The following is a 14,533-nucleotide window of genomic DNA, read 5'->3' on the forward strand; positions in this document are numbered from 1 at the left end:
CACTAAACATTTGATCTGAAACTATCAACTTTTAATGTTAATAGATGGCAACTTCTGCAATCTTGTCCAGACGAAATTCAATGTTATTAACCAGGTCCTAATCCGGAAGTTCAGGTACTAGGCACTTGCAGGTGAAACTTTTTAAAAAAATGAGTTCATACCATTTCCCCCACATGCTGAAAATGGGACAGTTTGAATATTGCAAGTCTCTCAAACAAAGCCATATTCATTCACATGCAGGAAGTCATTTAGATGTGGTTAAGGAAACAGGAAATTTTCCCATTGGCTTTAATATTTCTATTTTACCAAAATTTTCCTGAACTTGGTAATCATCACTAACACTTCTTATAGTACTATTTACTGCATCTTAAAAATAAAATAACTAAGCAGAAAATGTACAGTTGAAGAAAACTGGATGTCAGTCTATACAATGATTTCTTACTTTCAGCACGACAGACTTTATTTTGGCACTTTAACAAATATTTTGCTTTACAGCAGTGACAAAATATTTGCCAGAAATCTCCTTTTCCTGGCATGGATATTCCAAGCAGTTGTTATTCTACGAACTGAATTTCGCTATGCTTTGCACAGTTAGAGGTATACCCACTACATTCTTAACCTCCGTAACCGAGGGACTTTGTGCAGTTTTAAGAAGGTGCTATCACTTCCTTTTAATCACTTCAAAGTGGACTGATTGTGCAAGTGACTGGACAGGAATTTGAGAATTAAGGCCATTAAGAATTGACGTAAACACTGTTCCGAGTGCTGCATTAAAAAAAATTTTTTTTTAATGAGTTCTGTGGCAATTCCGGGGAATGTTCTCTAAATGAAGGATTCATACTTCATTAAAAGTAAATTACATGTTGGAAAGGTGGCTGTTTTTGCTGTCTTCCTACTTTGGCCACTCACAGTTTAAAACAAAATTGGTGGCAAAATAGAAAAAGGAAATGTTCAGTTAGAAGGCAGTCCCCAGACAGGGTACTCTCATATTTCCAGCTCTTCCTCAGGCATCGCTGCTTTCTGGCAATTGCATTCCTAAGCAGGGAGGCCCTCCTTTGAATGCACAGAGCCTCCCTGCCTGACTCTTCTTCCCTACAGTGTGAACTATGGTATTCCATCTATTACCTCTTCGGTTAAGCTTCAGGAGAGATTTGGAGCAGTTTCGAAGGTAAAACAATCTACAGGACTAAACCATAGACACCGATGTCAGGAAAGCCCCCTTTAGTCCTTGGGAATTTATGGTCCTAAGAGTTATTTGCAAGAGCAGGCATTCGTCTCAATATTGCCATCAGCTATCTCCATAAAGGTTGCAAAAGTCACAATTCCCTCTCTGGCGGCCTTTCGATATCTACATTCAAACATACACAGGATGATACATTCAGATTTCCTCTGGCCAATTCACAAGTGAATCTGGTGATAAACAGCGTCATCACTGAGCTCTTTGGCTTTTGATTTACAGACACTGTGGAACACTCAGAAATCAAACCCACAACATCCTTGAGAGCAGACGGTCGTTAGCAAAGGGGAGGTGTACATTTGACCGAAAATGTACAAAATTTATAACAGTGACATTTTCAATATTAGGCCACATGATTTATTCAGTAGTTTTTATGTTCTCAAATTACAATTTACGTCTATTCGTAAGACTACAAAAGTTACCATTATAATCGTCTGTTCTTATAAAATACCAACTTTTTTTTTTTAACTGTTATATATACTCATTAACACCAGTCTGCGAAGAGTTACATAGAATCATAGGCACTTCAAAGGCTTAAAAAGATGTTTACAACTTAAATGCATTTTTAAGAACAAAAACTGATTTTTTCCTTAAGTCCCTACTCGTACCTTCAAATTGCAAGAAATTAACAAATACAGTGGCCAAAGGAATCTGCAGCAACTTCTCAAGATACTGTTATCATCTTTGGGTTTACTGAGGCTTGTCAGTTACTCAAATCCTCCCAAAAGAAGATCTGATTAGACAGACATGACTAAACAGTTTTGCGGTGATAATCCAATTTTACACGTTAATTTGCTGTTGCAAATCTGCCTGAAGCTACAGGTAATGAAAAACAAAGCAAGTGTAAAACGGATAGTCCGACACTTAAAAATTTATACAAAGTGGAGGTTAAAGTTGATATATTTGAAAATCACATATACACTAAATTACCATTATCTGAAATATCCAAAGACAAACTGCACCGTAACAGCTACAAAAGGCATAGAGTTTTGTTTCGCTTTCAAGGGGACAAGAGGGGCGAGCAGAGGAGAGGGGAGCAACAGATAAATTAACAAAGTAAGACGAACTTGGTAAGGTCAATCTGAGACATGCAGACTCAAATGAAACAGCTTTCATCTTCAAACCGTAGGGTAAAAACAATCTTTTCATATTTGCATGTAAAAGTTTAAACCGATTCCATGAACATTGAGGGTTTTTATAACATAATATTTTGCCACTGCTATTCACAGAACACTGCAGATGTTAACTTTGAATTTTATGTTGTTCTAAAGAAATACATGAAAAGTTTTAAATACAATGGGATTTTATCATTAAAGTGCCAGAATGGCTCTTTAATGAAAAAAAACAAAAAAACAAAGATCTTCATTATTCTATGCAAAAGCTTTATTTTTAAAAGTTCAGTGATCTCATAAATAGAGACACTAAATGGGAGTTTTCACGCATAAAACTCCTTAGTAGGTGCTTTCTGGTAAGCAGCACTGGATGGTTTGCGTTCTCCAAGGTCGTAACTTCCTTCATCCTTCTTTCTCATGCGATACACCAACAGCAGGATAAGGAAAATTGCAAAGAGAAAGCCGATAACTCCGCCAGCAATGACAGCTGAAACACACCAGAAGGAAGATTACTCTTAGAAGAGATTCAAGGGTGGCAGAAATGAGCTTTGTCAAGCCCAATCTATCTACACTTTCCTAAAAAGCTTAATTTAAAAACCCCAAAACTGGATTCAATGCAGCAACCAGGTAATTATGCAAATCTGACATTCCTCAGGAGGTATAATACTTTCTTTGATTAATATTAATAATATCCCCCAAAAGCCTCAATAAGAAAAACCTGGCTGTGACCTCAACTAATTCCATACTTTAAAACTCTTGAGTCTTTTCGGTATTCACATTCTGTAGTCTAATCTTCTAATTGCTTTTTTCAATGAAAACACAAAACATGATATAATCGACTTAAATTCTGTAAAGGAAAATAAATATGAAAAAAGCATGCAAATTTCCTTTCTAGTCTTGGATTTGGGACTATCCTCTTTCAGGGATCAAGTGTTGTACAGGCACAGAGAACAGATTTGTGGTTGCCAAGGGGGGCGGGGAGTCGGGGGGGGGATGGACTGGGAGTTTGGGATTAGCAGGTGCGAACTATTATATACATGTATAACTGAATAGCTTTGCTGTACACCAGAAACTAACACAACATTGCAAATGTAAATGTATACTTTAATAAGATAAAAATTTTAAAAAAGGATTAAGTGTTCTAAAATCGTGCACATCTTCCCCTTTAAAATCAAATGTTAATACTTTCATCAGTAAGTTACGATTAGAGACAACATCCTTTAATACCTTGGGCGCTATATCAATGGCCCTCTCCATAAAGAACCTTTCCTTCTCTTAAATTTGTTTTGAAATCAGGATGATGAATGACTTGGATCAAGACTGATTGATTTTCATATTCTGCCACCCCCGACGCCCCATTGTTCCGGACCCACTCAGGCCTTAACTTTCTTCTTCTTGCCTCTCTCCACCCCGCCCAAAAGGCTGGCCAAGGGGTAGGCTGAGGGAGCTGACAGAAAATAAAGATAACTTCTGCCTAACTCTTGCCTCTCCCTCTGGAATGAGACAGGTGCTCAACATGGTTTTCAGTACTAAGGTAACATCCAGCAAGCTTTGCCGATACCTCTGAATATCACTTAGGCAAACACAGGCCTATTTAAGGACCTGCCACCTGATCCCCACTGGCTACTCACCTGCCAGGACTTCTGTTCGTTTAAACAGATTGTCTGAGTGCTTCTCAGTGTACACATTTGTAGCCTCTTCAGCTGGGTCCATTTTCCTTTCTGAGTCAGAGAGGTGAACTTTTTCCTTATCAATTTCTTCAGGTGACTGGGGAAAGAAAAAAAGATTATGAAGATTTTCTTTTAATGTGCTGGAAAGAAGAAATAGTAGATGAGCACATTCCCAAGTTCATTCTTTGCAAACACTGAGTTTAGGAAAGAATTGCAATAATCGCTTTGTGTGGTGTGCAGACAGTGGGTGAGTCCTATGGTGGACCCACGTTGTTGATGGTTTTATATAACACCCATCACATGTATAGGCAAAATGGATAGTTAGTGAGTTTATAATAATCCTAATGACACGGTTAGCTTGTTTTACTCGACATTTCGTAAGATCCCTTTCTCATCACCCTTCTGACTTTAGGCCACCATCCCCCTCTGGCTGCTCCAACCCAACAGCACTGCCCCAATTCTCCTCACTCCTTTATCATCTTTTTGCTACACAGGGCACTGTGATGACAGCTTCCTTGTTGGCATTCTCTCCAAGTGTTCTCCCAGGGCTCTGCCACTCCGTGGGGAGCAGCCCCCAGGCTTCATCTGTAATGCTCCCCTCTATTTATTCACTCTTACAACACCTTCACCAAACCCTGGATTAAGAAGAGCTTCAGGGGGCCTGGGTTCTGCAAGTAGCTCCTATGTGGTCCTGATCAAGTCCTACCACTTTTCTGGACTTCATCTTCTATATCTGTCCAATGAATGGCACTCTCAGGTCCCTGAGCATCCTGCAAGTCTAAAGTACACTCTTCTCATAGAAAGCCCATCGCTATTCGGATACCTGGTAGAAGGACAGACAACTTGACAGATGAGAGAATGAATTATCTGGGTTCTAATCTAGGAGCCTTTTCACTATGTGTTAGCAGTCAGGGAAGGGTTAGGAAAGGGAAGAGAAAAATAGGTTAATACTCAGGTTTGTGACTAGGGAAAGAGGAAAGCAAGTTCTGGTGGCGAATGAGGGGAGAATTGTGATATCAGATTGTGATATCAGAGACTGAATTTAACTCATCCGTATCATCTTTGTCCCATTATTATGACAGATCACGTGAGTCCCCTCAGGTTTTTTCAGTCCCTCAAATCATTTGAGAGAGTTGACATTCCCTCTGACTCAGCTTCTGATCCAGTAGCCAGGAAGGAGCTTGCATTTCAGGGGCTCTGCGGCTGTGGGAACAGGAGGTCTCCACAGAACTGGGGCCACCACGGACTCACAGGAATGGTCCACCAGTGTACAAACTTCCAGGTGCTCTGGCTGGAACATTCACTCTTTAAATTTAAAAGTTTTATTGTATCAAAGTAAGAGCTTGACTAATAAGAATTCTTCCAATAGTATAGAACTAACCTGAAATACCTTAACTCCTGTATAGATGTACAAAGTGAAAGTACGAAAAGGCAGCAGAGATAATTACATTAAGCCAATTAAAGATCTGTCACATCCGTGTCTGGTTGTTTGGATGCCATGGAAATGTGACGGAAGTAAAGATGACGAGCAATGCTCTGCTTGAACAAACAACCGTGTTCTTTGTATTCGGTCACATAAATTTATAACAAACTAGACAGAATATCTATAACAGTGACATTAATGCCACAGTGATGCCCATTCAAAAGCAAAGTCTACTTTAATGGTATCATAGAGGCAACGTTTAATTTAGCTGTGCCATGTAACGACAAAATAGAAGATTTAATCACCAGTATTAATATTATTCATTATCAGTATTATCATGATAAGTACCCTGAAAAGTGTTTGACACAATGAGTAGCACTCAGTAAATCTCCCACAAATGGATGAATTTTTTTTTTTTTTTTTTGCGGTACGCGGGCCTCTCGCTGTTGTGGCCTCTCCCATTGCGGAGCACAGGCTCCGGACGCGCAGGCTCAGCGGCCATGGCTCACGGGCCCAGCCACTCCGCGGCATGTGGGATCTTCCCGGACCGGGGCATGAACCCATGTCCCCTGCATCGGCAGGCGGACTCTCAACCACTGCGCCACCAGGGAAGCCCAAGGATGAATTTTTATTATTACTACATCGAACACAAATGATACCAGGAATACATTAAAAGATTTGGGGGTCCTTAATTTCTGAGCTCATCTGCCAAACATCTGTCTTCTTTATTTTAATCTGACACAATTACTTCCTTAAAACCAATTCTTAAAAACTTAAACCAATTTTCAATTCATTGTTGTCAACTGACCAGAGAGCTCTACGTCAAACTAGGTTTTGCTTAGGATAAACTCCACCATGAAAAGCCAAAACTGAATTTCTTGGCTCACGCTAGTGAGTCCTAATGGTTCCTAACGGTTCTTGACTTCAAGGGATTCAGTTATGACAAGTGGTCAAATAAACAAAGCCAGATGCATCTTTCAGCAGCCACACTGGATGACCTACCCTCAGCTGCACCTGTTACGTTTCATCGCCCCTCTTCTCCCTTCTTCCTTTCACTCACTGAACCGAATCCATTTCTGGAGCAGCTACCGTGCACAGAGCCAGGTGTGTCTGCCTCAGTGCTCAGAGCTTCTCCCTCCTTTCCTATTGCCTGGCCTGTGAAGTCAGTGTACTGCTAACAGCAACGAGCCCTTCTCCATCCGACAAACAGCACTCCAGTCTGGAGAGGCCTGACCTGACTGCTCCACATCTACAGAAACCCATCCAGCCTGTCCCTCACCACCCTGTGCCCAGGCACCGGGAGGACGGCGGGCGAGGGGAAGAACAACTGCACTCTGGGAAGGGGAGGAGCGTCAATGGGCAGGAAGCCTGCGTGCGTTCCGGCCTGCAGAGGGGTGCTCCTTACTCGGGAGAAGGCCCGTCCCTACCTTCGTGACACAGCCTTCCACAGCCCTTCTGCTGCTAAAGCTTAGCTGTACCTCATTTCTAACCAGCAGACGGGTGAGCTCCAAGAGGGGGCACTTGTGTTTCCAAGTTCTCATAAGCAGCGTGCTACCCCCAGGCCGCCTGCAAAGCCTCCTGCTGCTGTCACTCCACAGGCTCACCTGGTCAACTGGCTCGGTCTCTCCTGCTCTAACCAAATTCAATGAAGGCTTACAAAATGCTCACTGGCTCTCAGGTGCCATGCCGCATGCCCTCACATTTAACCTTCTGAAGGATCCATCAGGAATGTGCTCAGAGAAGCTAAGAAACTTGACCAGATCTAGGATTTGAAACCTAGGCCTTCTTCAGACTTTAACATGCATTTTCCAACTTAAACAGCTTACCTAGTAGTGGGTAGTCAGCTAGTTGCAGCAGCGTGCTACTAAGGCCAAAACCACTGGTGTCACAGTTTCCGTTAACTAGTAGCTTTGCTCTGTTCTAAGGCCAAAGACCTTATTTCTTAGTAAGTCAGCTCTCAGAATGAATATAGGGATGTACCCGCATTCATCATTAGCATTGGAAGACGTCAGGGTTTCCATACCACTGAAGGTGGGCCTGAAAAAACTCTGGGAAAACACTTATTGAGACTGGTACCCGGAGCCTCCCTAGTCCATAACCTGTTTCAGCAGATGTACAAGTTCACAATGGTTTTAACTCAGAACAAATTCTTTATGAAATAAAAACAAATTTTCTTAGCATAAGGCAAATAAACTGAAAACTGAAACGTAGCCCAGTTTGCTTCTTAACTGGGCTACGAGTTCCTTAAGAAGGAGTACCCTGGAAAAAAGATTCGTTTATAAGCTACGCCTGGGTGATAAAAGTACTAGGTAGAATTAGCTATCAAGCCATGAACAGACGTGGAAGCACCGTACATGCATGTTACTAAGTGAGAGAAGCCCATCTGAAAAGGCTACGTACTGCATGATTCTGACTATGCAACATTTTGGAAAGGCATAACTATGGAGGCAGGAAAAAGATGAGTGGTTTCTAGGGGCTGGGGCAGGAGGGATGAATATGTAGGGTATAGAGCACTGTAGGACAGTGAAACTATTCTGTAGGCTACAATAATGGTGGGCACATGCCCATTATATATTTGTCAGAACTGACAGGATGTACATCACTATGAGTGAACCCTAAGGTAAAACTCTGGACCCTGGGAGACTATGACCTGTCAGTGTAGGTTCATCAGTTGTAAGAAGTGTACTCCTCTGGCACCGGATGTTGATGGGAGGAGGCTGTGCATGTGTGGGAGTCTATGGGAACTCTCCGTACTTCCCACTCAATTTCCTGTGAACCTAAACCTGCTCTGAAAAATAAAGTCTATCTAACAGCAACAACAAAAAAAGCAGTAGGTGGGCAAATGTCAAAACGATCATAAAGAGTAAGGGAGAGCCATTTACGATACAATGAAAAGACCATTTGTCCTTACACAGTTTTAAAGGGCACCTCTCAAAAGGCAGTCTGGGGCTTCCCTGGTGGCGCAGTGGTTGAGAGTCCACCTGCCAATGCAGGGGACACGGGTTCGTGCCCCGGTCCGGAAAGATCCCACATGCTGCGGAGCGGCTGGGCCCGTGAGCCATGGCCACTGAGCCTGAGCATCCGGAGCCTGTGCTCCGCAACGAGAGAGGCCACAGCGGTGAAAGGCCCGCGTACCACCAAAAAAAACCCCAAACAAACGAACAAAAAAAGGCACAGTCTGTACAATTTTTTAAAAAATCCACATTTACAATAACCTGAGAATGCAATGGAAAACAAAACACACCTTTGTCTGAGCGGGGATCTTATTCTGTATCTTGTTCAGAGTCGTGGTTTCCACTCTCGGAGCAGCAATAGTGAACGGAATCTTTGGAAGGGGTCGAGATGTGGTCAGCTCTGGACTCTCTCCGTCCTCATCAGCTCCTGGCAAAATAAGCAAAGGTGAGCTAAGCACACGAATCAGGACACAGATTTCTACAGCATCAGACAACATTGTCTAAGGTTGACGATGACAGAGCCATGTTCTTTCTAAATACCCGCTCCTCGAGAGCTTAGCGCCAAACTTCCTGCAGTCTTCATAGCAGTGAAGAGTGATTTCAAGGCGGATCTGTGGGGAGACTGGCATTTTTTCTATATCATTATTATCCTGAATGCTCTCAAGTAGCCCTTCTTTCACTTCCAGTTCAGTCTGTCCTACTCAAGAGATCTCTTCCCTTCTATGCCGAAAGGTGCTACATTTTCCATTTTAAAACATAACAACAACAAAAAAGGAACACCGACCCTTTATCTGTGTGAGCTGCTGCCCTCTCTCCCCTTTCTACAACCAGATTTTTCTAATGGTGGTGTGCAGACTCACCGGCCTCTTCCCTCACCATCTACTCCACTCTGTGCTCTACTCCCCCTAGTCAGGTATTCCCTGTCACCACACTACTGGTACTGTTTTGTTAAGGTCACCATTCCCCTCCACGTTCCATACCCAGTGGCATTTTCCAGAGTCCTCATCTAATTGAACCTCCTAGCGCCATTGGACGCTTGTCAACTCTCACCTCCTTCTTGATATACTACCTTTGGGTTTCTGTGGCTTTGACTTCCTGGCTTTCTCCCCTCCCCTCTCTGGCTATTTCTAAGTCTCCTTTTCAGGCTCATTCTCTTCTACCTGGACACAAAATATGAAGAGTTCCTTCAGGTTGAGCCCTAGGCTGCTTCTTACTCCACACTTTCTCTCTCACCCAAGGCTTCAATTACCATCTAAAGACAAATGAAACCTAAGTTGACATCGTTAGCTTCTACCACTCCTCTGAAATGTAGACCTACATATCCACTGGCCTACTTGGCATTTTCACTTGAATGACTCAAAGGTACTATATACATCTCTATCATGTTCAAAATACAACTCACGGAACAGACTTGTGGTTGCCAAGGGACGGGGGGGTTGGGGAGGGAAGGACTGGGAGTTTGGGATTAGCAGATGCAAACTATTATATAGAGAATGGATAAACAACAAAGTCCTACTGTATAGCACAGAGAGCTATATTCAATATCTTGTGATAAACTATAATGGAAAAGAATATTGAAAAAGAATGTGTGTGTGCGTGTGTATATATCTAATTATATACTGAATCACTTTGCTGTACAGCAGAAATTAACACAACATTGTAAATCAACTATACTTCAAAAAAATTAAAAAAAAAATAGAACTCATGATCTCCTTGCCTCTCCCCTCTACAAACCTGGTCTTCTCCCCACATTATCTTGCAGTGAATGGAACCCTCCATTCCTATAAATCACAGCTCTGGCCCCCTCCCCTCCTCCTTACCACCACATTGAATCCATCACCCAGTTCTGTGGATTTTACCTTTTTGTTACGTCTCCACTCTTACACCTTTCTATGGTTCCAGGGCCACGGCCCTCATCCAAACCACTGTAATCTTCCTATCAGTCACTGTACCTACCTTCTTCCTAACAGCTCCCTTTCAGTCCACTGTCCACAAGCTGGCTGTGACCACATCATCCTCCTGTTTAAAGCTATTACAATGGCATTCCACTGATTTCAAGGTGAATATAAAATGCCTCAACCTAGCCTTGTGTAGTCCAGCCCTGGCCTACCTTTCCAGCTTCCTACAGCATCATTTTCCCTGCTGTCCTCTGTGCTCCAGCTGTGGTCCCCAATCTTCGGCCAGAAGCCTTTGCTTAGTTAATTCCTATGTAACCTCCAGACCTCAGCACAAATGTCATTCCTTGGAGAGGGCCTCCCTTCCATATTAGATTAGAGTCTTCGTTAAATGGTTTTCTAACACCACCTTTCTTACCCTAAGACTGCATTTATCAAAAGTTTGTAATGATGCATTTGTTTGTGTAATGATTGACTGAAGTTTCCCCTACAAGACTGAAGCTCTATATGGCCAAGGGATTGTCCGCCAAGTGCCCAACAGAGTCCCAACACTTCCAGACTCTGACCCAGGTTTTGTGCAGTAAGGACTGACCACTGACTGCCAGCTGGGCACTATGTTTTTTTGTTCGTTTGTTTTGCTTTTTTATCAGAAGAATTTGAGAATTTCTCACAGTCAAATATAACATTCTTTTTTTTTTAACATCTTTATTGGAGTATAATTGCTTTACAATGGTGTGTTGGTTTCTGCTGTATAACAAAGTGAATCAGCTATACATATACATATATCCCCATATCTCCTCCCTCTTGCATCTCCCTCCCATTCTCTCTATCCCACCCCTCTAGGTGGTCACAAAGCACCGAGCTGATCTCCCTGTGCTATGTGGCTGCTTCCCACTAGCTATCTATTCTACATTTGGTAGTGTATATATGTCCATGCCACTCTCTCACTTCGTCCCAGCTTCCCCTTCCCCCTCCCCGTGTCCTCAAGTCCATCCCCTACGTCTGCATCTTTATTCCTGTCCTGCCCCTAGGCAACCTTGAGAAAGAAACACAGAGATGGAGGAATTAGCCTCCCGGACTTCAGACTATAACATTCTTTTCTTATAACATTCTTTTTAAGCTGACCATGCGTCAAATTTGTAACAACTGAAAAAAAAACTCAAAGTCTGTAACTCGAACTAACCTGCTTCCTCGGACAGGAACAAAGGATGAATAGCCCCCAATTCCTCACAGAAGCATGTTACAATAACAACCGGTTCAAAAAGCAAGAGGTGAGATACTGGAAATAGTGCAAAGCTATGAACAAGGCTCATTTTAAAAATATTTTGATATATCGACTGCCTCTGGCACGTATACTCATTATACAGAGAAGAAATGGTGAGGGTCTATTGGAATAAATATTGGATTTGGCATTAAACACACTTAGTACCGATTCTGGCACTTATTATCTCTGTGACCTTGGGCAAATAACGCTTGAGTCAGTTTCTTCACCTGTAAAGCGGGGATAACAACAACTAAGTCTCAGAGGTGCAAACATAATATGTATATTTGAAAGCATTCTGTATACATAAAATGTTACATAAATGTAAGTCAGTAATAATGATGGCTCCAAGTACACTGCTCTTTCATATCAGTCTCCCCGATTTTCCATCAAAGTTTTATACATATGATTGATTTGCTTCTTACAAACAAAATTCAACGAGAAATGAAAAATTTTCAATTAAGGGCTTTCAAGACTCCCTTGGTTCACAAGAGTTACAAATACGAACTGCCAAATTAGGAGTGTGGAGAATTTGTCGTGAGAGAAGAGATTTTGTAAAGTAGAAAATTCCCTCAAGTTGGTGCTTCTTAAATTAGAGACAGGTGAGTCACCCACCTCAGGGGCTCTTCCACTGCATTTATTATCTTTATTAAAAATATTGACCCTCCTGCCCAAACCAGAAATCTGGGGACCCCCTTTCAGCCCGCTTTGCCTGAGACATCCTAGCCCAGAGCCCAAAGCTCGTTTCCACCTGGGAAACTCCTGCTTAACACTTTTACGCCCAGAATCAGTGTCATCCCCTTTCCATCCATCGTGGAACTGTTTCTTTCTCTATGTTTCCACTGTTCACTAAGTCTCTTCTTTTTTAAAAAATAACATTTTCTTCTACTTATAAAAAGAATACATGTTTTTTAAAAATACATTTTTCATAGATGATATTGGGAAACAGAAATACAGGAAGGAATAAATAAAAGTATTCCACCACCAGAGAAAGCATCATTAGATTGTATTTACTGAAGTGTTCCTAGCACCTAGAATGGTGTCTGTTCCCCCGTATTATGGGTCATTATTAAATAGTTGTGGAATGAATTGAATAAATATCTGCATATCATCTCATCTCCTAATGAGTTTTTTATCTCTTAGATGACTGTTCCACCCTCCAAGGATTCTTGCACTCTCAGAATGTTCCTTTTTCAAAGTATCCTCTTCTTGTTTCAACGTTAAAGAGCCTTATCTCTCCAGCCGTAATAAGTTTTTCTGTAAGTTCTCTTCTCACTGTGAGTTTCTGTTCTCTTCCAATTTGGGGGTGTGGGAAGGTCTCCATCTTTCAGAAGTTACAAGTTCTCCTGTAAATGTCTGGGGAACCTTGGTTGTCTTCTCGTATTTAAGAAGGAAAGGCTGAGAAGCTGACTAGAAGTTCTGAGCACACAGGAGAGCGCTGTCAAATGTTAGCATCATCAGTTAGATAGACTTGTGTGTTTTGTTGGAGAAATTGCCAATGCCAGTGTCTTGTAGTTGTTTCCTTTGAGTTGGTCCAATTTCCTGGAGAGGGTAAAGGCCAGCCCATCAGTGTTCCAGGAACTGACTGGGAGAAGACAACTGGGAATACCTCCGCATTAAATAACTCTTAATCTAAGAACTTGTATTTCCTGTTTTCAGTGTGGTGTCCCTTGTCCCATCTGTGCCTGGTACACTCCCAGTCCAAAGACCCTCTGTTTTATCTTCCCCAGATGATATACCTCCAGTTTTCTCCTGAGGTTGGGAGCATCAGTCCCTTTGCTGCGTTATGGTGGGAAGGAATTAGGGAATCTACCTGCATCTTGAACAGACTTTCAACCAATCATCCTGAGTTTAGTACCATTTTCATGCTCCATCTAGTGTCATGAATTCTGGGGCCCTACGGGGATTCTACCGTGTAAAGTGGTTGCCTCTTGGCTCTCCCCACCCCCACTACTGGCTAACTCAGCTTTCTCACGTCTGCCAAGTCTGTTACTACTAGCCCATCTGCTTCTCAGCTTTCAAAACATTATGGCCTTTGTCTCCTGTACTGTTTTGTTTGTCCTTGTGAGTTTAGGCCCAATTCCTTTATTGTTGGTTTAGTTGCGTATTGAAAGGTATGTGTGTTCAATCTTCCACCTTTAACCAGAACTCTGCACTTCACTCTTACATTTTTGTTGTATAGCACCTTCTTATGTTATATACCCATGACATGGTATAACAATTATTTTTTTCTCATGTCTACATTTTTCTCATCAGACTCTTGGTTCCTTGAGGACAAGAACCTAGTTTTTCATCTGTGTCCCAAGAACATGGCCTAGTGTCTGGTCCACGGTGAATGCCCATGAAACATTTAAGTGAATGGTTGAAGTTTTCATGTCTGCCAATGTCCACCCCTGAGTGCACATATATAGTCTGGTACCATCTTCTCAGCTGGGAAGCACCCTCTAGGCCTCTGGCCATTTTCCTCCAGTCTCTTTGCTCTTCCACTGGATAGCATGACGGGAGTGAGGACAGAGGGAACGAAACCCTCTGGCCAAAACCTGGGGGATCCCAGTCTCCAGCTGGGACTGGGCATCAGCTAGGCAGGGTCTCCTCATTCTGGAGTAGAGTTTTAAGACACAAGGAGGCAGTAGAGCAAAGGAGTGAAAGAGAACACACTCTCAAGCCCAACTCCCTGGCCCCTATCCCAGCTCCATTTCTTTCCAACAGTGTGATCTGAGGCAAGTTATTCAATCTCCCTGAGCCTCAGGTTTTTTCATGTGAAAAACGGAGATAATACAATCTCTCTTTACAGAGATATTAGAAGACTAGGAACAGTGCCTGACACGCAGTAAGGGCTTTACAAATTTTAGTTACAGCTTCTATTACCTTTAAGCTGAAAATCAACATCCCCAGTGCAATGCAAGGAGGTTTCCAAAATCCAGAATGATACACTTCTTTGTTTTAAAAAAAATAATTTATTTATTTTTAAAATTTATTTT

The 14,533-nt window shown here is 42.2% G+C and overlaps 1 protein-coding gene across 1 annotated transcript in view; it reads right to left on the reverse strand.

Annotated features, from left to right (window-relative positions):
- Positions 1-434: 434 nt before the first annotated feature.
- Positions 435-14,533, reverse strand: part of SDC2 (syndecan 2) — a 122,786-nt gene continuing 108,687 nt past the window's right edge. The window contains exons 3-5 of the mRNA XM_082674857.1: positions 8,687-8,823; positions 3,981-4,116; positions 435-2,836 (exon numbers count right to left, since the gene is read on the reverse strand). Coding sequence (XP_082530983.1) covers positions 2,673-2,836; positions 3,981-4,116; positions 8,687-8,823 — 437 coding nt within the window. The 3' untranslated portion in view covers positions 435-2,672. The remainder of the gene's footprint in view (positions 2,837-3,980; positions 4,117-8,686; positions 8,824-14,533) is intronic.

The sequence above is a fragment of the Grampus griseus genome, assembly GCF_964374135.1.
Source record: "Grampus griseus genome assembly, chromosome: 17".
Classification (NCBI taxonomy): Eukaryota; Metazoa; Chordata; class Mammalia; order Artiodactyla; family Delphinidae; genus Grampus; species Grampus griseus.